This window comes from Hirundo rustica, chromosome 30 (genome assembly GCF_015227805.2).
Source record: "Hirundo rustica isolate bHirRus1 chromosome 30, bHirRus1.pri.v3, whole genome shotgun sequence".
In the NCBI taxonomy this organism is placed as follows: domain Eukaryota; kingdom Metazoa; phylum Chordata; class Aves; order Passeriformes; family Hirundinidae; genus Hirundo; species Hirundo rustica.
This window is the reverse complement of record NC_053479.1, coordinates 508,486-534,943: the sequence shown is the minus strand read 5'-3', so window position 1 is coordinate 534,943 and position 26,458 is coordinate 508,486. Positions and strand designations below refer to the sequence as shown.

The window sequence follows — 26,458 nt, the reverse complement described above, 5'->3', positions numbered from 1 at the left end:
TGGGGGAGCCCCTGGATGCACTTGGATGCAGACCACGGCTTCAAGGAGGTGCCAAGGGACAGAGCTTTGTGCCAGGCAGCAACAGGTGAGTCCGTGTGGGTTTGTCTAGGGAGACTCGTGTCATTTTCCTTTTCCATTTTGTCTTGTCCATCCCTCCCTGATCCCCCCATCCAAAAAATGGGGGTTTGCAGAGAAAAGAAAGTTGAAATGGAGGGAAGAACCATCTTTTCTGTTCTTGTCTGTGTTTCAAGTGGGGGAAATTCCCTTTCTGGTGGGATTTTCAGGGTGTCGACTGAAGGAAAACTTGGGTTTTCCAGGGTGTGAAGGATATACTGTTGAGAGGGAATCCCTGGGTCGTATTTTAAACGGAAGGGGGAAAGTAGGGTTGTATTAGGGGTTTGAATGGAGGGTAAGGTCCCATTTTCATTTAAGGTCATCTAAGGTTTGAAGTGGGAGGGAAGCCCTGTTTTTGTTCCTTTTAAAGGGTTTGCAGAGAGGTGAAAAACTTCCTTTTTCCCCTCCTTGGAGGGATTTCATTTGAGAAAGACCCCTCCTTTTCTGTTGTTGTTGGGGATGAAGTGGAAGGGGAGAATCCATTTATTTGCCATTGTGTTATTTTAAGAGAAGGGCAACTTGGCTGGCAGAGGCTGGGGTGATTTTTTTAAATTCAAGTTTTTAGATTTTTTTTCTGTTTAACGATCTTTAACAATTGATGGTGCCGTTTTATTTTGTATGTCCATGGCCTACAGTAAGGGATACGGTCTATTGACTTAAAGTTGTATTTCTTAGCGGCAGTACGTTTGTTCCGAGCGGAAGTAAAGCTGGGTATCTGCAGTAAAAGTCAACGGAGGGAGGCGAGCGGCAGACCGAAGCAGGGGTTATCGCTCAGGTCTCCCTTTCAGGTTTGGATCCGGCAGCCTGGAAGCAGCCGCAGGCAGAGAGCGTCGGGACGTCCACGGAGCCGAGGCGTCGTTTTCCGTCCAGGCCGGAGTTTGTGGGCTCATCTTCCGAAAGCTAAGTGTCGGGGATGGGGGTGAGGAGAAGAGGAAAAAGGTTTTCAGTGGCAGGGGGCAATTCAAAGCTAGCTTAGGGCAGAGGGCCAGAGGCCCGGTAAGTAAGGGTAGAGGGTTCGTCCCAGGCATCAGCAGAGCTTTTGCCGGGCAGGGCAGTGGCATCCCCCGTCCGCCTTTTAGGGAGCCGGGCGTCATCCGCCCGGTTGGAGTCCACAGGGTTAGGGTGCAGCAGGGGACGGGCAGCCCACGCCGGGATCTCCGTGCCAGGAGCGTCTGCAGTTGTGAGGCGTAGGGTGGAGCAGGAGCACTTGAGAGAGACCCAGCGAGGCTGAGGGAGGGCTCGAGAGGTGAAGGAGTGTCAGGCCAGAGAGCAGGCGGTGACAGTAAGGCGTAGAGGCTAGGATGCAAGTTTGAGCACAGGTGTATGAGCCCTGAGAAGTGTCCTGTTTCCCTGAGAGCAGGTGCAGGCAGCCAGGCTGCGGCAGGCCAGCGGCAGAAGAGCCGAGAGGGGCAGGCAGGAAGCGTTAGTGGGGAGCAGGGTCCGCAGGGCCGGGTCTAACCGGGGGTTTCCCGCCCCGGCCCACCCTGGGATCTCCTGTCTCCCCGCAGTCGAGGATGTCTCCTCCCATTCCTCGAGGCGGCGGTTGGTAAGGCTTCGTGCCTTTGCCACCGCCAAGAGCGCGGCTCTGTCAGCCTCTGCCCTGTCTCAGGGCCAAAGTTAGTTAGGCTAGGGAGAAACTGTGGATGACTCGTCCTGCCCGCAGGACAACCCTTGGGACCCTGGATCAGGAGCATCCTCGACTGCTAGCATAGGGCCTTAGAGAAGTAGGGTGAAGCAGGGCACTTGAGAGAGACCCAGCGAGACTGAGGGAGGGCTCGAGAGGTGAAGGAGCGTCAGGCCAGAGAGCAGGCCATGAATGTAAGGTGTAGAGGCTAGGATGCAAGTTTGAGTGCAGGTGTATGAGCCCTGAGAACAGTCCTGTTTCCCTGAGAGCAGGTGCAGGCAGCCAGGCTGTGTCAGGGCAGTGGCAGAAGCGCTGAGGGGGCAGGCAGTAGGGCTAGGGCTAGGCAGGAAATGAGGAGGGGGGGCAGAGTCGACTGGGTTGGGGTTGAGCGTGGGATGCCCACCCTGGTATCTCTGTCCTGCTGCAATCAGGGATGTCACAGCCCTAGTGGAGGCCAGGGTGGGTGAGTGGGCTTAGCATCCATCATGCCACCAAGACTTTGTCCATGCAGGTGTTAGGCTGTGAGCGAAGCCAACGCAAGCTGCCCAAGACTCTGGGCATTGTTAAGAGAGGGAGAGCCCCAGGATCAGTGTTTTTTGGCTGATGTGCTGCAAAGTTCACGCTTTAATGTTTGGTTTTCTTTTTTATAGCTGAGGAAGAGACACCAGGCTGGTGACAGCGGGACTTTCCCAGAGGGCGAGGCGGCATTCCTTGGCACCGGATGTGGATGGCGATCCCTGGACCTCCCAGAGCTAAGTGGAGGGCTCAAGCTGCAGAGGGCATGAGAGCAGGATGCTGGGTTGGGAGTTGCTGGGGGGGGATTATTGAGTCTGGTTTGGCTAGGGAGATGTGCATCATGTGAGCGCTTAGGGCACCTGAAGGGCAAGTGTCATTTTTGCTGGCCATGCTGAGCTGTGGAGGGCAGAGCAGTCCCGGGCACGTGGTGTCTGTCGTGTGTCACGCACTCTGTGTGTGTCGGGCATCTCATCTTTCACGTCTTTACCCATAGCCCCCCAGGGGTCCTATGGGGAGCCCCGGCATCACTGTTAGCATTTCTGATGTCTGCCTTCGTGGCCCCAGCAGCTTTGACGGGAGAGCTGGGACATGGATCTGAATCTGGTGTCCCTTTAGACTCATCCAGTGCGATGTCTTTTGAGGTCTTGTTCTGAGCTGTACAGAGAGCCGTGCCCCACCACGATCCATTTTGGCGGGTTAGGACTTGTTAGAAGTCCAAGCTAGGTCTGGGCTTGTGACCGGAGGAGTGTCGGGCATCCATCTTTGTGGTTCTTGAAATGATTCATCCTGTTAGCATCATCTTCCTGCAGGGTTCTGTGAGCCTGGCCAGCTCACCTTATTTCTTCCGTTTGTCATCTCATTCCGAGTTCTCTCGGTCCTCCCGGTCGTTCTTCTTGCGGAGAGCTTTTGTTGTTGTGGTGTCCCCTGGTTTGTGGTGTCCTGTGTGATGGATGTTGTGGTGTCTTTGTCCCGGAGCTGCTCTGCCCTACCGCATGGGTGGGTGTAGGGGTAACAGAAGAAGCCCCTGGGGCCTGAACTGGGTGATGTCAGGTGGAGTTGTGGTGTGGAGGGCATTCATAGGTTGGCAGCACGTGTCTGTCGCTGTCAAGTTCCCGTGCCGCAGTGTGACTTTGTTCCTGTGCGTGTTTCAGATGCGGATGGATTCACTTGGTGGCAGAGGGCCCCATCCCGGGTGAGGGGGTGTCCCCAGAAGAGGTGCGTCACCGTTTGGCTTTGCAGGGGTCACGTGCATGGCGAGTACGTGACAGCATTTTTGTTTGTGTTTCCTTTCAGGAACTGAAGCGGGATGTCATCTGTCAAGGTGAAGCGGAGCAGGTGAGCTGTGATTGTTGGAGAGAAGCAGTTGGTATTGCTGAAGTGTCAGTTGCTGGTGTGACTCTAATCCTCCATTACTGTGTTTTTTAGGAGCTGTCACTTTCCACGGAGCTGCCCTCAGCAAGCAGAGGATGGATGCGGTTTGCCTGTCTCCTGAGACCTGTGGGGAGCAGGAGTGTGTGATGAAGCCTTGATATTTTCCATTTGAAGGTGCCATCCAGGTAGGCTTTGTTTAAGAGCCTGGGAGCTGAGGTGAGTCGGGGAGGCAGGGAGGAGGAGCGAGGGTGCAGTCAAGATTGAGCTGTGCCACATCACCTGCCGTCCTCTTAAGCCAGGTCCACCCCGTGACGACGGCAGGGGGCTCGGAGCACGGCCGAGGCGTGCGGGGCGAGGACGTAGGTATTCTTAGGAGACGGTGAGTATCCTAATGGTGAGGTTTTGGTCCATGTGCTGCCACGTGCATGCTTTGATGTTTGGTTTTGTTTGTTGTAGCTGAGGAAGAGACACCAGCCCGGTGGTGGCAGGACATTCCCAGAGGGCGAGGCGGCGTTCCTTGGCACTGACGTGGACGGTGATCACCGGACCTCCCAGAGCTAAGTGGAGGGCTCGAGGCACAGAGGGGATGAGAGCAGGGTGCTGGGTTGGGAGTTGCTGGGGGGGATTGAGTTCAGTATGGATCTGGAGATGTGCAGGATGTGAGTGCTTAGGGCACGTGAAAGGCAAGTGTCATTTCTGATTGTAATGCTGAGACAGGCAGGGCAGAGCAGTCCCGGGCACGGGGTGTCTGTTGTCCACTCTGTGTGTGTCAGGCATCTCATCTTTCACGTCTTTTCCCATAGCCCCTCAAGGGGCCTGTGGGGAAACCTGGGATCACTGTTAGCATTTCTGATGTCTGCCTTCCTGGCTCCAGTGGCTTTGACTGGAGAGCTGGGACTTAGATCTGAACCTCATCTCTGTTCAGAGTCATCCAGTGCGATGTCTTTTGAGGTCTTGTTCTGAGCTGTACAGACAGCTGTGCCCCGCCACGATCCATTTTGGCGGGTTAGGACTTGTTTAGAAGTCCAAGCTAGGTCTTGGCTTGTGAGCGGAGGAGCGTCGGGCATCCATCTTTGTGATTCTTGAAGTGATTCATCTTGTTAGCATCCTTTTCCTGCAGGATTCTGTGAGCCTGGCCAGCTCACCTTGTTTCTTCCGTTTCTCATCTCATTCTGAGTTCTCTCGGTCCTCCCGGTCGTTCTTCTTGCGGAGAGCTTTTTGTTGTTGTGGTGTCCCCTGGTTTGTGGTGTCCTGTGTGATGGATGTTGTGGTGTCTTTGTCCCGGAGCTGCTCTGCCCTGCCGCATGGGTGGGTGTAGGGGTAATAGAAGAAGCCCCTGGGGCCTGAACTGGGTGATGTCAGGTGGAGTTGTGGTGTGGAGGGCATTCATAGGTTGGCAGCACGTGTCTGTCGCTGTCAAGTTCCCGTGCCGCAGTGTGACTTTGTTCCTGTGCGTGTTTCAGATGCGGATGGATTCACTTGGTGGCAGAGGGCCCCATCCCGGGTGAGGGGGTGTCCCCAGAAGAGGTGCGTCACCGTTTGGCTTTGCAGGGGTCACGTGCATGGCGAGTACGTGACAGCATTTTTGTTTGTGTTTCCTTTCAGGAACTGAAGCGGGATGTCATCTGTCAAGGTGAAGCGGAGCAGGTGAGCTGTGATTGTTGGAGAGAAGCAGTTGGTATTGCTGAAGTGTCAGTTGCTGGTGTGACTCTAATCCTCCATTACTGTGTTTTTTAGGAGCTGTCACTTTGCACGGAGCTGCCCTCAGCAAGCAGAGGATGGATGCGGTTTGCCTGTCTCCTGAGACCTGCGGGGAGCAGGAGTGTGTGATGAAGCCTTGATATTTTCCATTTGAAGGTGCCATCCAGGTAGGCTTTGGTTAAGAGCCTGGGAGCTGAGGTGAGTCGGGGAGGCAGGGAGGAGGAGCGAGGGTGCAGTCAAGATTGAGCTGTGCCACATCACCTGCCGTCCTCTTAAGCCAGGTCCACCCCGTGACGACGGCAGGGGGCTCGGAGCGCGGCCGAGGCGTGCGGGGCGAGGACGTAGGTATTCTTAGGAGACGGTGAGTATCCTAATGGTGAGGTTTTGATCCATGTGCTGCCACGTGCATGCTTTGATGTTTGGTTTTGTTTGTTGTAGCTGAGGAAGAGACACCAGCCCAGTGGGAGCTGAGGTGAGTCGGGGAGGAGGAGCGAGGGTGCAGTCAAGATTGAGCTGTGCCACATCACCTGCCGTCCTCTTAAGCCAGGTCCACCCCGTGACGACGGCAGGGGGCTCGGAGCGCGGCCGAGGCGTGCGGGGCGAGGACGTAGGTATTCTTAGGAGACGGTGAGTATCCTAATGGTGAGGTTTTGATCCATGTGCTGCCACGTGCATGCTTTGATGTTTGGTTTTGTTTGTTGTAGCTGAGGAAGAGACACCAGCCCAGTGGGAGCTGAGGTGAGTCGGGGAGGAGGAGCGAGGGTGCAGTCAAGATTGAGCTGTGCCACATCACCTGCCGTCCTCTTAAGCCAGGTCCACCCCGTGACGACGGCAGGGGGCTCGGAGCGCGGCCGAGGCGTGCGGGGCGAGGACGTAGGTATTCTTAGGAGACGGTGAGTATCCTAATGGTGGTTTTTGGTCCATGTGCTGCCATGTGCATGCTTTGATGTTTGGTTTTGTTTGTTGTAGCTGAGGAAGAGATACCAGCCCGGTGGTGGCAGGACATTCCCAGAGGGCGAGGCGGCGTTCCTTGGCACTGATGTGGACGGTGATCACCGGACCTCCCAGAGCTAAGTGGAGGGCTCGAGGCACAGAGGGGATGAGAGCAGGGTGATGGGTTGGGAGTTGCTGGGGGGGATTGAGTTCAGTATGGATCTGGAGATGTGCAGGATGTGAGTGCTTAGGGCACATGAAAGGCAAGGGTCATTTCTGAATGTAATGCTGAGACAGGCAGGGCAGAGCAGTCCCGGGCACGTGGTGTCTGTTGTCCACTCTGTGTGTGTCAGGCATCTCATCTTTCACGTCTTTTCCCATAGCCCCTCAAGGGGCCTGTGGGGAACCCTGGGATCACTGTTAGCATTTCTGATGTCTGCCTTCCTGGCTCCAGTGGCTTTGACTGGAGAGCTGGGACTTAGATCTGAACCTCATCTCTGTTCAGAGTCGTCCAGTGCGATGTCTTTTGAGGTCTTGTTCTGAGCTGTACAGACAGCTGTGCCCCGCCACGATCCATTTTGGCGGGTTAGGACTTGTTTAGAAGTCCAAGCTAGGTCTTGGCTTGTGAGCGGAGGAGCGTCGGGCATCCATCTTTGTGATTCTTGAAGTGATTCATCTTGTTAGCATCCTTTTCCTGCAGGGTTCTGTGAGCCTGGCCAGCTCACCTTGTTTCTTCCGTTTGTCATCTCATTCCGAGTTCTCTCGGTCCTCCCGGTCGTTCTTCTTGCGGAGAGCTTTTTGTTGTTGTGGTGTCCTGTGTGATGGATGTTGTGGTGTCTTTGTCCCGGAGCTGCTCTGTCCTGCCGCATGGGTGGGTGTAGGGGTAATAGAAGAAGCCCCTGGGGCCTGAACTGGGTGATGTCAGGTGGAGTTGTGGTGTGGAGGGCATTCATAGGTTGGCAGCACGTGTCTGTCGCTGTCAAATTCCCGTGCTGCAGTGTGACTATTTTCCTGACTTTGTTTCAGATGCAGATGGATTCAATCCATGGCAGAGCGCCTCATCCTGGGTGAGGGGGTTCCTCTGTGAAGGTGTAAGTCACTGTCTTAGCTGGGGTAGTGTAAATAATGACTGTGTAACAGTTCTTTTTTTCTCTTTACTTTCAGGAAGTGATGGTAGATGTCAGCTCTCAAGGTGAAGTGGAGCAGGTGAACTGTGATTGTTGGAGAGAAGCAGTTGCTATTGCGGAAGTCTTACTTGATCATGCATGTCTAAGCATCCCCTTTTGTGTTTTATGGGGTCTGCTTGCATGACACCATTCTGTCACAAACCAGGTGCCGGTTTCTGTTTGGAATTTTAGCTGGCAGCCATCCCTTTGCTGGCCCATGGCCTTAGACAGAAGCAGTGTCCCTTCTCCATGGGCATGCCAATTCACCCTCCCCTGTTCCTGATGTGATTTTGTAGGAGGCATTTGGCACTCCAAGTTAGACATGTGTTGTCTCTGCCAGCTTTTGCCTGCCCTGTAAGCCTGCTTCCCTTCCTTTTCTGCAGCATGTGTCTGTCCTGGTCTTAGAATTTGTGCATGCTTTGCAACGAAATGTTTCATTTAGCATCAATCATGGACATTGCTGAGCAATTGTGTCTGTGTCTTCTTTCATTCATGAACTCTTCACCACTCGATGGGGACTCTCCCAGACATTTTATGATTGAAATCCGTTCACCCGTGAGTGAAGAACACAAAGGGCAAGAGGTGTTTCTGCCTGTCCTGTTTTTTTTAAGGTGTAGGTGAAGTCTAAGCTCCAGTACCCTCTGCCGTGCAGCTCCTTTGGCCTATCCCACAGTCCATGAAGTAAGCACGTATAAAAGCTGGGCCAAGTTTCCCTGCACAGTTTTAGTTTGTCTGTTGCAGCCCTGAGCAGGTGTCTAAAATAAGTAAAAACCCCCTGGTGCCTCCGTCTCCCCCCTAGGCAGGGATGCAGGGGCAGCAGCACCCCTGAAACGATGTCCCAAACAGAGAGCCTTCCCAGGCCCCTGGAGAAGAGCTGAAGGGGTAAGAAGAGAGGGCAGGAAAGCCTTGGTACCTTCCGTGAGAGCGCCTGTGTCCCTGTGCCCTGCAAAAGCAGCAAGGGCCAGCATCCCTGTGATTTTGAGATGCGGTACGGGAAAGCACGAGGCCAAGGGAAACGTGCGGCACCGTGGGTTCTTTGTGTAGTCGGTCGTTTTCCCGTTTTCCCATTGGTCCCTTTTGGATCCTTGCTCCGATTGGTCGTTTTGAAATTCATTCACCCCATTGGTGTGAGTGTCAAAGCCACCTCGTTCCCTGTGAAAGGGGAGTGTGGGAGGTCAGTTGGGCGTGGGTTCCAGAGCGTGCGCCGCCTGAAGAGACCTCGCCGTGAGGAAGCAGCCGAGCCGAGCCGATGGAGCAGCCGTGCCTGTAGGCGCTCGGACAGCCTCGTGGCTGAGTTGCCGCGGCAGCTCTCCTAAAAGAGCGATCGCTAGGGTGATCGGTGTCCCTCCGGAGCAGAGGGCGCCTTTTTCAAGGCGACCGCTGCCGGATGGTCGCAGCACCCGAAGAGGCACCGCAGCCGGGCTGGAGCGGGGAGCGGGCGCGGCCCGTAGGACCAGAACTTTGTGTGAGGCAGCAGCAGCATCGCGGCTGAGTGAGCGTGGGTTCGTGGGGAGGGCGTGTGTTCGTTTCGTTTTTCCGGAGGTGGGGCGGTCCGTGCGTGTCCTGGCAGCTGTGTGCGTTCCGGGGACAGAGGCCGGGCAGCGGCGGGGCTCCCCGAGCGTGGAGGCGCAGGGCGGGGGGGGCGGGTGTTGGGGAAGGAGCGGGTTCATCGGCGGGAGGCGAGCTCGGCCCTGGAGAGCGTAGGTGTTTGCGGTGGCCCGGTGCTGGCGGTGCCGCGGTAGAGGTGAAGGTGAAGGTACGGGTTGGCCATACCGCATGGCGTCGGGCGGCTTTTCGCGCGCTGGGAAGGGGAGGGGGGGTGGTTTTCCAGTTGCCATTCTAGCGATAAAGCGCGGCGCCGCGGGGGTGAATGTGCGGCAGGAGCTACGGGTTGCCCCGGCCACATGGCGCACGGGCGGGGAAGGGGGGGGGGCGGGTCTGGGGCCGGCAGTGAGGATGCCTTTGGGGACTGGCGGCGCGGCGGTGCGGCGGCTCGTGTTTGTGTGGTGTTGGCGAGAAGGAAGCGGGGTAGCTCGGCGCCGTGGGTACGTGGTGCCCATGGCTCGTTTCGGGTGGGTTTGCCGGCGCTGGGAAGGGTGTGTGTATGGGGGGGGATGGTTTTCCTGTTGCCGCGGTGCGTAGGAAGAGCGGCAAGCCGGCGCTGAATGCTCAGTATGTACGCGTGGTGCTCATGGCTCGTCGGTTCCCCGGCGCTGTGGGGGGGGGGGGGGGGGGGCGGCTCTGCCCCCGGGAGTCGCGGTCCCTTTGCGGGGTGCAGGGGAGCCGGGGCCGGCCGGGCAGCGCCCGTGTGTTCGGTGGCGTGGTGTCCCCGGGACTGAAAGGGCAGCGCCGAGCGAGTCGTGGCCGAGGGTGCAAGGTCCTGGGCTCCCCGTCCCTCCTGTGGTGGTGGAGGAGCGGCGTTCTGAATTTTTTGAAAAAGGCGCCGTTTCGGCAAGGTGGTTTTGTCAGGTTGGCCGCCGTGTAAGTGCCTGTCGCTTGAGGTACGTGGAGAAGTTTTTCTTTATTCAGTAGCGGCTGTGATGGTGGTGAGTCTGTGGCATTTGTTTTTTGTGGGTTTGAGGTGGCGCGATGTCGTTGATTTGTTCGGATTTTGTGATCTTTGGAATTGTATCCTTGTTTCTCGTAGGCTAGGGGTCTCTTTGTTCGTTTTATTGGATTGCAATGTGTATTTTCTGGTTGTGGAATCTTTTGGGGAGCTTTAGGATTTCACGGGGAGCAGCCTGGCTGTGTCATGGAGGCTGGGGTGTTTGTTCGCTGCCTTTTTTTTTTTTTAAATTTTTCCAAATTTTTTTTGTGTCGAGCGGTTTTCAGGTGGTTTTGAAGAAACGTGTGGTTTTGCTTTGTTTGTCGATGTTGTGTGCTAAGGGATCGGGTTTATTTCTTTCTTAATCCTGCGTTCCTTAAGTTCCAGGTCGATGTTTTCGGTTTTGAATTGAGTTTTGGTGTTGAATTTATTTATGTGTGTGTGTGTGTGTGTATATATATATATATATATATTTTTTTTTTTTAGCTATGAGATTTCTTTAGACACTGTTCCCTTGTGTGTTGGCTGTTGCACCCTGTTGTCTTTCAGATGTAGGGGTAGGCAGGTTTTTCCCAGGGCGGGCTGCAGCAAAGCAAGCCGTGCGCTTGGCTTTTGTGGTATTTTCTTGTGCTTGGTGTGACGGATGGAGCAGTGGGGTTTTTTTTGTGCCTTGTCAGGCTCGTTTTTCGCTCCCTGGGGCTTTTGACGCAGCCAGTTTTGATTTCTGTGGACTTGAGGAAAGAGTTTGTGGTCAGAGATAAAATATGGCTTTGTCGTGTCCCTTTGTCCTGGAGTGCTTATCGGGTGCTTGTGGTCGGGGCGGTGCCGGAGCGGTCCCCGGTGGGCACCCAGCCCCAGTCGGTTGGAAGGCTCTCTTTTGTCTGTTTTGTGTTGCAAATGCGGTCATTGCTGTTACCGGTGCCCAGTTGGGCGTTACCAATGCATTGTGTCTTTGCCTGCCCTTGGTTTTTGAATTGAGTTATATGATACAGGATGCTGTCCATTGCACCTTTGAAGACCCGTGCATGCACCCCTTTTTCTCCCTCAGGCCTTGGCGTACTTGTTGCCTCTTTTCCAGCCCAGGTGTGGAGATGCAGTTGCTGAATGCAGGCCTGGGTTTCTCCCTGCCTGCCCCCCTTCCTCTTCAGGGCACTTTGAACAGGTTGAACTCTCTCCCCATTTCAAATTTTTAATTCTAAATGCTCCTGTTCCGTGTTCCTTTTGTAAGAACGGAGCGCCGGTCAGGCATTGAGAGGCTCTTTCTATTCAGAACGTATTCATGTGTCATGAAAGTTTGTCAGATCACCGTCCCTTGTCGGCTTTTGAGCCTCAGGCCTCCTCAGAGATGCAGCTGGAGTTTTGCAGAGCATGGGTCCAAGGCCTGCCCATGGGGTCTAAGCCTTTGTAAAAACAAGCAGCAGGCCTTTTTTGTTCCCCTCCTGCTGTTGTACTAAAATTCCTTGGCAAGGACTCTGATTAACACGTGCATGGAGTTGAAATGCGTTTTCTGTGTCCAGAAGGGGTAAGCATGGGGCATTCCCGCATTTGTCCTTTCCTTTTTTAAAGCTTTGCTGGCCCCTGCTGTCCCTACCACGACATGACCACCGTCTGGTCTTAGAAAAATATTCTGTCCAAGGTGTCCAGAACCCCACCCACCCAGCCCAAACAAGTGCTGCAACTCCTTTCTTGCCTTGGGTCACGGCACTTGTCAACTCCCTTGTATTCCTTCCAGCCGTATATAGTGAAACCCCCGATCCAAAAATGTGCCAAGGACGCGACCTTTTTTTTCCCCCTAATCCATGTGCCTTTTCCTTCTAGTGCAAGTCCTGAACATGGTTTTAACTTGTTATGAATCTGTATTTTACCTCCTAGTAGCAAGCTGGTCCTCCCTTTGTATTTTTTTCCCTGTCCTTGAGCTGTGTTTGGTTGCTTTCTGAAAGTTCCTTGATGGGTGTGTGTATCCTGAGCGGTCATTTGTTTGGAGGAAGTGTGTGTGGGTCTTGCAGCGTGTGAAGCTGACAGCTGACTAGGAGGGTGGTCATGGCCCTCTGAGTGTGGTCCTATGTGTTCAGCCCTTTATCTGGAGTTCCCACTGTGGTGTCAGTTGTTTGCAAGACCTTGGAGGGCCTTTTGACTGTAGGTGTATGTGAAACATGTCAAGATTTAATTCAAAGCTACCGTCCAGGCTTCCTGAGGTGCATGTTTTTGTACGTATGTAAGGGTGAGGTTTGAGTCAGAGAGCCTCTTAAGATCCACTCCTTTTTTTTCAATTGCCTATGGATGTTGTGTCCCTGCCTGTGCTTGGCCTCCATTCCCAGTGGCGTATGGGGTTTGTGAGAAGGGGAGTCCCTCCATCATTTCCTATGGTAAAGCCGGTATGTCAGACCTCTTCTGTTAGAATTTGATTGTTCATAGGGCTAGGGGGTATACCCTGAAGCCCATTCCTTCCTATTTTTGTCATTCCTTTCTTTCATCCATCCATTTCAGTCTTTTTATTCGTCCTCTCGTCCCTGAAGTTTGGGTGTGCCGGGGCGTACGTCACTGCCAGAGGATCCCTAAAGCTTTTATGCTATGATGCTGTTGTTGTGTGATGCCACGTGGGCCACGGTCTGAACCCGTTTTTTATAAACCTGTACTGGGGGGTGATGTGTTGTCATCTTATTCTTACTATGTGGGGTGTTCCTTTGGTCGTAGGGAAAGTTTGTAGCCCACGGTGCAGTGATCCACTCTAATAAGTAGGTTGTGGTATCTCTGCAGTGCAGGTGTTTCTGTGCAATCCACTCTTTTGTTTTGAAAAGGCCTCCATGCTCTCGGTCTCCCTCCTGGTGTGTGGTTTTTGTCCTTGCTTTTTGGTTTTGTTTTTGGGCTCTGAATCTTCCATCCCTAAGTGCTTTTCCAAGACTGTTACGGCTTACTCTACTTTAGTTTTCCTTACAGAAAAGTTACCAAGCATGAGCTTATGCTTTCCCTCCTATGCACTGTGACATTCCCAGGTCCTTTCAAAGCCTTGTATTTACAGACCTGTTGAATACCCAGATCTGAATTTATCTTGCTCCCTGTCACCTCCCATTCCTCCCTTTGTACGCTCCTTGCCCAAAAGGCTCTGAAGCATGTGTGGTTTGTTTCCTAAAATGAGCGCTGGGTCTGTGTTGAGGAGGTGTCCCTCAAAATGAGGAAGATGACTCTTCCTGATCCTGACCTTTCTATCTGTTCAATGCATTTGTGACCCATGTTAGCGCTTAAGAGTTTTGTGTATTGAATGGATTCTTTGAGCAGGAAGTCTGCGTCTAAGTTGTGCGCTCTTGGTCACGTTTTGTTTTTCCTTACAAACACAGCTCCATCAACATAAAGCTGACAAGGAGTTGGTAAATCTGGGCTATCTTGTCTCAGATGTGGCTCGTGTTGAGTGTGTAGCGAGCTTCCCTATATCTTTCAGCTGTTTCAGCCACTTTTTCTGTTCACTTTCCTAGAAATCCCCTCTTGTTCCAAACTGATGTTTCCCTCTAAGGATTTTTCCTTTCTTGTAGGTGCCTTTTTTTTCCCCCCTTTGGCCAGAGGGACACGGGTGACATTGAGTCGGGCCTCCTGTTCTCTGCCTCCCCTTTTAGGGGGGATGCTGGTGTGGATTCTATCTGCTCTTGGGCCGGGGGGGTAAGGAGAGGTAGCTGCTTTTTTATGGCACCTATTTTCTCACCCTGCTCCAAAGAACTTTAGATTTTTTTGCTCGGCCCCTGTTAACAGCTCTGGGTACTATTTAGGCTGAGCTGCCGTGGTGGCCATGCAGGGGTGGGCTAAAGAGGCCTTGATCATCTTGTGTTAGTGAGTTTTGACTGCTTGGTTGGTGTGATGTGTGCTACTTCTGCATGGCTTTTTTCTTGAGTGTTGCTTTGAACCTCTCATGCCACGAGCTACTGTGGGAGAGGAAAAAACCTTTAGGCAGCTTTTCCATGCTGTTGGTCTTACCAAGGTTTTCCACCTTTGTCTTTCTCTGAGAGAGAAAAGGAAAAGGTCAACTTGCAGAATGAACACCACGGAGTCAGGAGAGTATTCCTAAAGACAGAGGATTTGTTAAAGAACGGGTTGTTCCATTCTTATCTCAGCATCTCCAAATGCCCTATTTCGGTTAAGTCACGGGCAGGATGTGCATTTGGGCATAGGTTTGGTTTACATTTCTGGGTGCCTTTGAGGGAGGCTATTTGTGGTTGACTACATCCTATTTCTATTATGAGATGCTTGAACACAGATCAGGAGGAGAAACCCTCTGTGCCCGTGAGGAAGTGGAAAAAAAAAAGTCTCTGTTCCTTGAGAGGAACAACCCTTTATTTTGCAGCTCTTCCTCTTTATGAGGTGAGCCTCTTGTACGCCGGTCTATGACTCCTGATTGACAAGCCGCTTGGAAAACTGCTCAGGAGAGTGTGACCCAAGGCAGTTTCCCTGGGTGGCTGTTTTTGTGACCTTTCAATAAATCCACCCAAGAATGGTTCTAAGCGATCTGTAAGATGTGTGAGTCTAAGAGAAAGTCTCGTTCTCCAGAATGGATCTGAGACTACTGTCCGAGAGTGAAATGGACTGAACAGAACCACCTAACTTTTGTCTTTCTGTTCTGTTTTCTAGGAGAGTGAACAGAGGATGCAAGAGGAGCCAAGTGTGCTTTGAGAGTTTCCTTCTGTTTTGTGTCCCAAGCTTTTTTCCTATTCCTTTAGGAGGTGTTGATAAAATTACTCTTTTTCCACACGGACCTTCCCTTCACGGTAAGTGCTCAGACTGCCATTATTTGCTCTACAACCACCGCATTCACTGTTGTTTGTACCCTGTTATTGAAATGAAGCGTTCCCACCGTGTCGTGCCGTGCCTAGCTATTGTCTTAGGAAATGATCGCGGAACCCTCAGGTGGCCCGGTGCTTGAAGCGGTCTATTTCTGTTGCTGTTCTTCCCAGGTAAAAGTCCCTGTTGCAACCTTTCCCTTGCCACTGGGGTTCCCCATTCCCTTTGCTTTCCTTGCGGTCCTTTCTGTCTGCTCCTTCTCCTGCTCCCTTGCTTCTTTTGCTTTTGGCTGTGTTCTTTTTGTGAGACACGTTTCTCGTCTTCCCTCAGGTCTGGGCTGCCGATCGGGCAGCACCATCTGCTCCTCTGTTCCCCATTCTTTACAATGCTGTCTCCTTTTGGATGCCCCGCCATAGGCACTAGTGCCATTTCTTGGGGCGTCACGAGGGATTTTACTAGCATCTCGATTCCTTCCTTGTGCGTGAAAGCTTTTCCTTTTGCATTTAGGTGCCCCCTTTTCTCCCCCATTTTTCCAAAGGTGTGTCCTATGCCCAAGGCATACCGTGAATCTGTGGGTGTTGTTACCTTGGTCTTGTTTTAAAATCTAAATTGATCCAAATACATGTCATGTCTTCCCCTCTGCTATCTCCCTGTCTTCTTTTTCCTTCCCCTACTTTAGAGGTCCCTGTGTGAAGAACTCCCCTGTATGGCAAAGGGGTACCTTGTAGCTCTTCCCTCATTTCTCGTTTGTCTATGATTCTAAGGAGTCTTTCCATCCCTTTGGGATGGGCTCCCGACAGGGATCGTGTAGGCTTGAAGCTCTTGCAGGTTTTTCACTCAAGATCGGTACCATTTGCTAGTACCACGTAGTGTTTTAAGATCCCGGAATCCCTTAAGCATTCTTGAGCCTTTTGGCTTCCCGTGGCCCTAAGGTGATGAGGTGTGCGTGCAGTCCTTTCTCCTTCTCGTGTCACCCTTTGTACCTGGTCTAGGAGTGCTGTGGCCGGCGTCTCAGAGACGTGTTGTCCATCCCATTTGGACTGCCTCTAAAAGCTTTCACATTGAGTACCAGGCCGCCTGTGTCCTCCCCATTCTTGTGGTCATGCCCCCTAGGCCATTCCCCATTCTGTATTCGTAAGTCAACCCTGCTTCTGAGATTTGGCAGGTTGAACACTTGGGCTGAGGATTGTTTGCCTTTTCACTCTTTCCCTTGTTTTTCACCCTGAAGCGTGCCTCTTGTGGGTTCAGGGAATGCTCCTTTTTCTACAGGAATTTAACACGGTGACTCTTTTTCTAGTCATCCTTTAGCCTATCGAAATAAGCCCAGCTGTTTTCTCTCTTTGACTTTTGGAGCTGGGATGGGGAGTTTGCCTGAGATTTGGTCAGGACTTATTTTCTTCTCCCCTTCCCCACTGAGGTTTCCAAGACAGGTCCTCCTTTTCCCCTGATTGCAACTGGCTTTCAGATGCTTTAAGGCCTTTTTCTCTCCCAAGAAATGGAGATGGATGCCAGCTTCTCTCCCCTCCTGCTCCTGCCTTGATCTAAAACGGTTCTCCACCTCCTGCAGGATTTGTGCACTCCTTTTAGGGGTGAATCCTTCTAATCATTCCTCCCAAGCTTGTGTCCATTCATTGGGAGGCTCTGTAAAGCCTTGAGAATGGGCTGTCCCTCTTCTCTGCCGTTTGCTCTGCTCTTTGGGGCCCTCCGTGCCAAAGGCAGACCCCTCCGTGCTGTCCTTAAAATGCATCTTATAGGTGTACCCCAGCCCAGCAAGCATGTTAGCTAGGCTTTTCACAGACAGGGTGTATGGGTATGGTCCCTCCCACTGTCTCCCGCACCATGATGCTCCTACGTTTTATAGTCTTGTACTAGCCTGAATTTATTTAGTATTTTCTTTCCTGCCACCATGGGGACCTTGTAGGGCCACCTCCACGGTTGTCCTCCTCACTGCTTCAGTAGGTGTGTTGTCACGGTGGCTATCCCTTTCCCGCTTTGTGCGGAGCTAGGATCTTGCCTCCCTCTTCTAGGGGATGTTCCTTCTGGCCTTTGTGTTTCTGAATTTCCCCTGTTCAGCCCTCCTGTGTGGTTTGAGTTCCTTTCCATCCCGTGTGGTCGTTCTCCTCTGTCCCCCTACCTTATACTCTTTAGGAGGAATTCCTACCCCCTCTTGAACCTATAGGTCCCTCCCAAGGTCACGACCAAGACTCTCATTTTGGTCTGTCTAGGACATCTGTCATACCCTTCTGTGACTTCACCTCCTCATTTTCTTAAGCGAGGAGCTTTGCAAGGTTTCTCTTCTGGCCCTAGGCGCTCTGCCATTCTGCCATTCCTTTTGCATGTGCCACTCCCATAGGGAGTTGCTTTCTACTTGGTTTTTCTGCAGCTGTGTCTACTACAATTTCAACTTGTTCAACATGCAGACCGAGCTCCAACTTTTAAGATGGGCTCCTGTCAGCGTTTTATCAGGTCCCCTGATGTGTGGAGCTCACGAAAGCCCTGGTGTTCCTTGCGCTCTCCTTTTCAGTTTTCCTACAGCTTCCTGATCCCTTGTCATTCCCTCCTGCAAAGTCATTTTTGGGCCATCTCACCTCCAACGTCCTACTTCCCCCTAATAGTGCCGTGTTCCGGTCTTTCCCGGTTTGAGAGGGGTAAGCCAAGGTTGTAGGGCCTTTCCTTTTCCCTCTCCCCACAGGTGGCTTTGTCCCTCGCTCCCTTTTGTGGCTCCTTCCTGGCCCTTCCGCTTTCTCGGCCCACGGCTACCATCCTCCTTGCATTTGTCTTTGTTTTTCCCTCTTGCCGACTCCTAGGGCTTCCCTTAGCAAGTAGTCCTTTCTCCTTTGCCTGCCCATCCGCTATTTCAGCTTATTGCTTCCATTTCTGTGGCCAGGATTTGGTCCCCCCTAGTGCCTTTTCAAAATGCCTGGCTTTCTGGGCTCTCTGGATCCAAATGAGATTGCTGCTGGAAATTCCTCCAGAGGCTATTGCACCAAGGTGCCAGGGATTCCTTCATTCCCTTGGCTTCCATCCCCACCTACTTGTACGCTCTTCCTGTGGGGAACTTATTCTTGGATCCCCCTTGTCACTACAATACTGCCATCCCCCGTGTTCCTATCTGGGTGTGTGACGGGTAGCTTCTGGTGCCCTGGGGGGACCCATGCCGTTTCCTCCCTTTCCCCATGGCACCTTGCAGCTCCTGTGATGAGCTGACCCTCTTTAGCATGACACAGTCTATTTCAACTGCAGTTCTATTTCCCTCTTGTCTGCCTATTTGGGCCCCCCAAAGTATGCATCTCTTGGCTTGGCAACACCCCCAGGGCCTTGCACTGGATCCCCTCCCTTTCTCTTACAGCTGTAGACTTGTGATGTTCCTAGGGGTGCCTTTCCAAAAGCTAAGCCTCCTGCTGCCCCCCTCATCTGGACTTCCCTTACTGGCCAGTTGTGGTTCTACCAGGGGAAAGACTATGTGATGACAGCATCCCACGTGTGCCTCGCCTCGTCCTCCTGCTGTCCTCTTCCCGAGCTGCCAAGCTTTTGCTGTTCCGCTGCCCATTGTTTTGTGTCTCTGCCAGGAGGCAGCAGAAAGGATCTGCTTTGTGTCAGTCCCCTTGGCTTCTTCGCTAGCGTGTTTTTAGGCTCAGCACCTCCAGGGGTCTTGGGTGCCACAGCAGGGCCACTCTGCACATGCATGTAGGGTGGGGCCAACCCTTTCACCACTTCTGCATCCTTCCCATTTGGCTTAGTTCCCTAGCAGCCTCCTTGGTGACCCATGATTGCAGCAATTGCTCTAGTGGACTGTGTGTGGGCTATTTTTGACCTTGTCCTTTCTTTCTCCCTTCATTTTCCTTACTTCTCTGTGTTGCCTTTCTTACCGAGTGTCATACAGCCATTCATAGGTGGCCTGTCTTGAGTCTATTTCTAACTGAGGGCAACGCTACTTCAAAAGTGCCCCTTGTCAATTCCAGTGTTACACGTGGTCCTACTCCAACTTGAAAGGTGTGTCTGAAATCTTGCTTGCTCCTTTGTCCCCAAGCAGCCTGCAAGCAGCCCATCAGCACGCTCTTAAAGCTTTGGCTGCTGCCCCAGCCTGTGTCTGGTTGCACAGTGCATCCTTGTCTGTCTGCCCTATTTCTAGGCCTCCTGTGCTCTCACACCTTCCCAAATGTTGCCCCCTGCACCCGGTGAGTTACTGTGGGGTGTGTTGCCTCAGCCGTTGCACCTCTGGGGCCCACTCCATTCTCCTAGTGCCCTGGGCCACCTGCCCCGTAGCATTCCAGCTACAACTACAAGCCATCCTCAGCTGCACAGTGTACGTGTCTGTGTCCTCCCTACTTTGAAGCCTCCCATGCTGTCCCACCTCCCTAAGTGGCACCGCCTGTACCCTCATGACCTACTGCACACACCCCCGTCAGCCAGTACAGCCCTGTCACCCACAGGATCCTCAAAGTAGCCTGGGCCACCTGTCCCTAGGCTTCTAGCCATGAGCCCCGTTTCTATTTGGGGCACCCCCAAGGTAGGCTGGCCCCCCACCCTTAGGGTTTGGGCATCTACTCCACCCGCTTGTCCAACACTTGCCTGCCTGCCTGCACCTTGCCACTTCCCCAGCCGGCGTCCACGAACTCCCCAAAGTATTTCCACAACCTGCTCTCTCAGGCTATGGCCTACTTTGATGGGGCTTATGCTAGTATGTAACCTATGTCACTCCCAGTGATGCCTCGCTGACAGTTACCCTACACCCCCACCCCCCCACCCCCTTTTCTGCTTTTCATTGCTCCTGGCTGGCCTCCCTGCTCTAGCCCTGAAGGTGTCCCCCCCTTTGGCTTCCCCCTGGCTTACGGGTAGCCCCTGAACCCTGGAGACGCCTCATGTACACAGTCACCTTCCGGACTTCCTCTCGGTCCTGGCCAGCCCCCTCGCGGAAGCCCGGAAACGCAGTACTAGAGAGTCGTCACTCGCTTCCGGCATCCAGCTGCTGGTCCCGGTCTCATTCACTCAGGAAGGGAGTGGGCCCTTGGTCTGGGGGAGCAGGAATTCGGGGGAGGCTCGGGGAGTGGGCACTCGGGGGAGTGGGCACTTGGGGGGGGAGCACTCGGGGTAGAGAGCATTCGGGGGAGCAGGCACTCAGGGGAGAGAGCACTCAGGGGAGTGGACACTCAGGGGACACCTCCTGATGGTGGCTTTGGCTCCTTTGGGCTCTGGTTGGTCTCTGATGTGTCAGTTCTTGGCTGTGTCATGCCATTTTGGGCTCTAAAATGTCATTTTTGGGCACTGACATGTCATTTTTGGGCTCTCACAGGTCACTGTTTGTCTCTGATGTGCCATTTTTGCCTGTGCCGTGTCATTTTTTTGGCCCTGCCATGTCAGTTTGGGCACTTACATGGCTCAGGGATTTTAAATGACTTTCAAGGAATTCTAAAAGGCTTTTATGGGATTGTAAAAGGCTCAGGAATTCTTAAGTGGCTTTTCTTTTAAGGAATTCTGAATTGCTTCTAAGGAATTCTGAATGGCTTTCAACGAATACTGACGGGCTCAGAAGTTCTGAATGGCCTTCAAGGAATTCTAGATGGCTCGGGGGTTTTAAATTACTTTTAAGGAATTCCGAATGGCTTTTAAGGAATTCTAAACGGCCAAGGAATTCTTAAGTGGCTTTTAAGGAATTCTAAATGACTTTTAAGGAATCCTGAATGGCTCAGGAAGCATTTTCCTGCTGGAAAGAGTCATGGAAAAGGCCCCAAGTGCCAGGAGCAGTCAGGGCACTGCTGTCATAGCTGTTGCAGGAGAGGGGCACAAATCTAATTAACAGCTACAGTCCTAATTGGGAGCTCTTAGAGCCACCTGTCCCCTTCTGCTCCAGCCTTTCCTGGGAAGAAGAATCCCTGGGAAGAGTAGGGAGGAATTCTTCCTCTTTTCCAGCTTTGCTGTTGCTGGGAGCGTTTTTTTTAATGCTCTTCAGCGCAGCAGAGAGAATAAAATACGGAGTATTTGTGGGCTGGGATTCACCTGCTAGAACTGCTGCAGCCCAGGATATCTTTGGCTCAATATTCCTGGTGTTTTTTCCAGAAGGAACAGCTCAGAGGTGACAGATGTTTGTGTGATGAGGGGAAGGGAGAATCTGGATCCCACAGAAGTTCTGGAGGAATGCAGAAATGTTTATTCCTGTGGCCATCCCCGTGCTGGGAAAAAACAAAGAGTTCACCCTCTTGTGCTGGTTTTTCTTTTTGGGGATCCTAATAATCTTTGCCTTGGTGGTTTTTTTTGTTTGTTTTTGTTGTTTTGTTTTTGTTTTGGTTTTGTTTTTTGTTTTGGCAGGCAAACGGCGAAAATCTTCTCCCAAACTTCTTGTTCTGAGTGAAGCTAAAAAGTAGTTGCTGATCTACAGACTACCTCAGGTCCTTCGGTTGCACCTTAAACGCTTCAGGTGAGGCACTGGGCCCTGAATTTTTGGGGGAAATAGTGGCCAAAAGTGGGCCTTTAACTTCCCTCCATTGCTGCTAAAAGCAGCTGTGTGACTTTTGAGCCATCAGATTTGTGAAACTCCCTCAAACGGGTTTTCTGCCAGAACTGAATATTTTGTGCATATTAATCCTTAATTTCATTGGGTTTTACTCAAGTTTGCAGGCAGCTTGGAAGGAGAAGTCAGTAAGCTGATGAAAGATTTGGTGAAGATGGGATATGGAGAGAATTCAGTGCCAGTATTGGCTCTTTACCTGTTGAATAAGCTCAAAATATTAGAACAGGTGTCTAAAGTAGTTAGACTGGGTGTGGGAGGGGGGGATGTTATTGGTAGAACCGAGGATTTTAAAGGTGGTAAGAGGAAAAATCTGGCTCAGAAATACTCCACCTAAAACAAAAAATATCAATGGGAGACCCCACCTGAAATAAAAATCATCAATGGCAGAAGGAGACCTGACCTAAAACAAAAACCATCAGTGGCAGAGGGAGACCCCCCTAAAAGAAAAATTATTAATGGCAAAGGGAAACCCCACCTGAAACAAAGCCCATCAATGCCAGGAGAGCTCATCTATAACAAAAACCCTCAGTGGCAGAAGGAGAGTTCACTTAAAGTAAAGATTATCAAGGAAGGAACAAGATGCGAACTAAACCAAAAATCATTAATGGCAGGGGGAGACCCCACCTAAAATAAAAATTATCAATGGCAGGAGAGACCCCACGTAAAACTAAAATCATCAATGCCAGGAGGAGACCCCAACTATAACTAAGCACGGAAGCAGCAGTAGGAGCTCTGTGTGTGTGAGGGGTGTCTGCAGGGGATTTTGGGGTGAATCTCCAAGATTTATTGATGCTGAGCAGTTCCCCCCCAGCCCTGAGCAGCGCTGAGCGTGGGATTTGTGTTTGCAGGTGGTCTGAGCGCAATCACCACGAGAAGATCGGGGTCCATGTTCTCTTTGAGCAGGTATTAAACATGGAACCTTACTGCTGCCTGGACTCTCTGCCCTCCCTTGCCACAGAGACCTTTGTCTATGACCTCTCAGCTGTGGTGATGCATCACGGGAAGGGCTTTGGCTCAGGACACTACACAGCCTATTGCTACAACACGGAGGGAGGTGCGTGTGCTGGGGACGGGCAAATCCCATCCCAATCTTCTTCGCTCCCTCAGGATTTTCCCTCCCTTGGGATCCCTCCCCAGGATTCCAATTCCTTGGGACCCCCTCCATGTCTTTTAGTAGTTTGTTTCCCCCGCTCCCGCCCCACCCCTGTATTCCTATTTTTAAAATTTTTTTTGTAATTTTTTGTGTGGGTTTTTTGGTTGGTTGGTCGGTTGGTTGGTTGGTGGTTTTTGTTTTCCTGGGAATGGTGTGAATTATTCATTCTGCCAGGCAGAGCTGCTCCGATGAGCTGTTGCGGCTGGCTTTGCTCAGGATTGAATCCTAAGGACCAAGGAGATGAATAGAAAGTGTTTTGAGGCTGGAAGAACAGGAACTATTCATGCCTAACATCCGCAGGGGGCTAGGAGATCTCAGCAGCTGGATCAGGACAGGCTCTGCCTTCCTGGCTGCACAAATTGCCCGGCCCCAGGGGATTTTTGGCTGCCGAATTGAGCGGTTCCAAAATCCACAGGGATCCTGCCTCAGCTGAGAACTCTTTCTTTCCCTTTTTTCCCAGGTTTTTGGGTGCACTGCAATGACTCCAAACTGAATGTGTGTAGTGTGGAGGAGGTGTGCAAGACCCAGGCCTACATCCTCTTCTACACTCAGAGAATGCTGCAGGACAAAGCAGGAATCCCAGAAAAACAACTCCAAGCTCAGGTTTTTGCCACCCAAAACCAGTGACAAGGACACAAGACTGACATTGCCATGAGGGGACATTCCCAGCTTCTTTTGGGGAACTTTTGGTGTTCATCTTCCCCTTCTTTGCAGGGAAAACTGCAGGAATGGGATCAGGGCAGGAACGGGATCAGGGTAGGGACGGGATCAGGGCAGAGATCAGGGCAGGGACGGGATCCGGGCAGGGATGGGATCAGGGCAGGAAAGGGATCGGTGCATGGATCATGGCAGGGATGGGATCAGGGCAAGATATTTGGAAAACCTTCTGGAGCTGGGCAGTTCCGATTTGGGGCAGAATCTTGGGGTTTGAGTGTCTTTTCAGCTCAAAAAAAAAATGAAACTATAAAGTTTGATGCTGTTCGTTCATCCCCTATCAAAGAGGAATGAGCCCAAGCTGGCAATGGGAGAATCCAGCTGGATCAACACCCTTCAATCCCTAAAAATCCTGATCCAGCTCCAGCTCCAAGAGGAACAGGTACAGTACCCTTGAGCGGTCTGGTAAATCCCAGGGAAACTCCCAGAGCTGTTCCTGCTGGAAAAAAATGTTTAAATTCTTCTCAGTTCCTCCTCTGCTGCCCCTGATACCGATTTCTGCGCCCTGGGTGAAGCTTTGCCAGCAGCTCTGTGTCCCCAACTTTAGTTTTTCCTTACAGAAAAGTTACCAAGCATAAGCTTATGCTTTCCCTCCTATGCACTGTGACATTCCCAGGTCCTTTCAAAGCCTTGTATTTACAGACCTGTTGAATACCCAGATCTGAATTTATCTTGCTCCCTGTCACCTCCCATTCCTCCCTTTGTACGCTCCTTGCCCAAAAGGCTCTGAAGCATGTGTGGTTTGTTTCCTAAAATGAGCGCTGGGTCTGTGTTGAGGAGGTGTCCCCAAAATGAGGAAGATGAATCTTCCTGATCCTGACCTTTCTACCTGTTCAATGCATTTGTGACCCATGTTAGAGCTTAGAGTTTTGTGTATTGAATGGGTCCTTTGAGCAGGAAGTCTGCAGCTATGTTGCGTGCTCTTGAGCCCATTTTGGTTTTCGTGACAGGCCTAGCTCCGTCGACATAAAGCCGATAAGCAAGGAGTTAGCGCATCTGAGTTATCTCAGATGTGGCTTGTGTTGAGTGTGTATAAAACTTCCCTATGTCTTTCAGCTATTTCAGCTACTTACTCTCTTCACTTTCCTAGGAATCCCTAATTGTTCCAAACTGATGTTTCCCTCTAAGGATTTTTCCTTTCTTGTAGGTGGCTTTTTTTCTTTGTTTTTTTTTTCCGTTTTGCCAGAGAGACACGGGTGACATTGTGTTGGGCCTGCTGGTCTCTGCCTCCCCTTTTAGGGGGGATGCTGGCCCGAGGCTGGCGTGGATACTATCTGCTATTGAGTGGGGGGGTAAGGAGAGCTGGCTGCTTAGCAGCGCCTATTTTCTCACCCTGCTCCAAAGAACTTTAGATTTTTTTGCTCGGCCCCTGTTAACAGCTCTGGGTACTATTTAGGCTGAGCTGCTGTGATGGCCATGGAGGGGTGGGCTAAAGAGGCCTTGCAGATCTTGTTTTTGTGAGTTTTGACCGCTTGGTTGGTGTGATGTGTGTTATTTCTGCATGACTTTTTTTTCTTCAGTGTTGCTTTGAACCTCTCATGCCACGAGTTACTGTGGGAGAGGAAAAAACCTTCAGGCAGCTTTCCCGTGTTGTCGGTCTTATGAAGGTTTTCCACCTTAGTCTTTCTCTGAGACAGAAAAGGATAGGCTGAACGTGCAGAAGAAACACTATGGAGTCAAGAGACTATTCGTAAAGACAGAGGATTTGTTCATGAGTGGGTTGTTCCATTCTTATTTGTTTCTCCAAATGCCCTATTTGCACGATTCCTTTAATTCACGGGCAAGATGTGCATCTGGGGATAGGTTTGGTTTACATTTCTGGGTGCCTTTGAGGGAGGCTATTGGTGGTTGACTATGTGCTATTTGTCTTACGAGATGCTTGAACAGAGATGCAGAGGAGAAACCCTCTGTGCCCGTGAGGAAGTGAAAAAAAAAAATCTCTGTTCCTTGAGAGGAACAACCCTTTATTTTGCAGCTCTTCCTCTTTACGAGGTGAGCCTCTTGTACGCCGGTCTATGACTCCTGATTGACAAGCCGCTTGGGAAACTTCTCAGGAGAGGGTGACCCAAGGCAGAGTTTCCCCGGGTGGCTGTTTTTGTGACCTTTCAATAAATCCACCCAAGAACGGTTCACTTTTGTGTAAAATTTCTGAGTCTAAGAGCAAGTCTCGTCCTCCAGAATGGATCTGAGACTATTGTCCAGTAGCGAAATGGACTGAAAAGAACCACCTACCCCTTTTCTCTTTGTTTTCCAGGAAAGCGAACAGAGTATGCAAGAGGAGCCAAGTGTGTTTTGAGTTTGATTCTGTTTTGTTTTCCAAGTTTTTTTTTTTCCATTGTTTTAGGAGGTGTTAATAAAGTTATTTTTTTTGCACATGGACCTTCCCTTCACGGTAAGTACTCAGACTGCAGTTTATTTCCTATAGAACCACTGCATTCGCTGTTGTTTGTACCCCGTTATTGAAATGAAGCGTTCCCACTGTGTCGTGCCATGCCTAGCTATGGTCTTAGCAAATGATCCCGGAACCCTCAGGTGGCCCGGTGCTTGAAGCGGTCTATTTCTGTTGCTGTTCCTCCCAGGTAAGTCCTTGTTGCAACCTTTTCCTTGCCTCCGGGGTTCCCCATCCCCTTTGCTTTCCCTGCTGTCCTCCTTTCTGTCTGCTCCTTCTCCTGCTCTCTCGCTTCCTTTGCTTTTGGCCGTGTGTTCCTTTCCTGAGACCCGTTTCTTGTTTTCCCTGAGGTCTGGACTGCCAACCGGGCAGCACGATCTGCTCCTCTGTTCCCCTTTCTTTACAAGGTGTCTCCTTTTGGATGCCCCCCAATAGGCACTAGTGCCATCTCTCGGTGTGTCACGAGTGATTTTACGTGTGTCTCGAGTCCTTCCTTGTGTGTGAAAGCTTTTCCTTTTGCATTTAGGTCCCCCCTTTTCTCCCCAATCTTTCCAAAGTTGTGTCCTATCCCCAAGGCATACCGTGAATCTGTGTGTATCGTACCTCGCTCTCGTGGCAAAATCCCAATTTATCTAAATTGATCCCAATTCATCTAATGCCCTCTTAAGTGCATAGCCCTTACCCCATTGGGTGGACCCACTGGAGGGTCCTTTTTCTAAGCCTTTCAAGTCTTGGGTTTTCATGTCTTCCACTCTAGCATCTCCCTGTCTTCTTTTTCCTTCCCCTACTTTAGAGGATCCCTCTGTGAATAACCCTCCGGTATGGCATAGGGGTACCTTCTACGTTTTCCCTCGTTTCTCGTTTGTCTATGATTCTGAGGAGTCTTTCCATCCCTTTGGGATGGGCTCCCGACAGGGATCGTGCAGGCTTGAAGCTCTTGCACGTTGTCCGCTCTAGATC

The 26,458-nt window shown here is 51.5% G+C and overlaps 1 protein-coding gene across 1 annotated transcript; it reads left to right on the top strand.

The window, feature by feature from the left end:
• The first annotated feature begins 15 nt into the window (after positions 1–15).
• On the top strand, positions 16–25,241 carry LOC120764378 (uncharacterized). The gene is made up of 17 exons (XM_058423789.1): positions 16–85; positions 1,623–1,730; positions 3,406–3,446; positions 3,548–3,589; positions 3,925–4,004; positions 5,089–5,152; positions 5,231–5,272; positions 5,608–5,671; positions 5,770–5,798; positions 5,870–5,933; positions 6,031–6,064; positions 6,136–6,199; positions 6,296–6,374; positions 7,286–7,451; positions 14,585–14,721; positions 22,146–22,296; positions 22,856–25,241. Exons 1-16 carry the CDS (start codon positions 16–18, stop codon positions 22,214–22,216), a joined length of 1,155 nt encoding a protein of 384 aa, XP_058279772.1. The 3' UTR covers positions 22,217–22,296; positions 22,856–25,241.
• Positions 25,242–26,458: the final 1,217 nt, after the last annotated feature.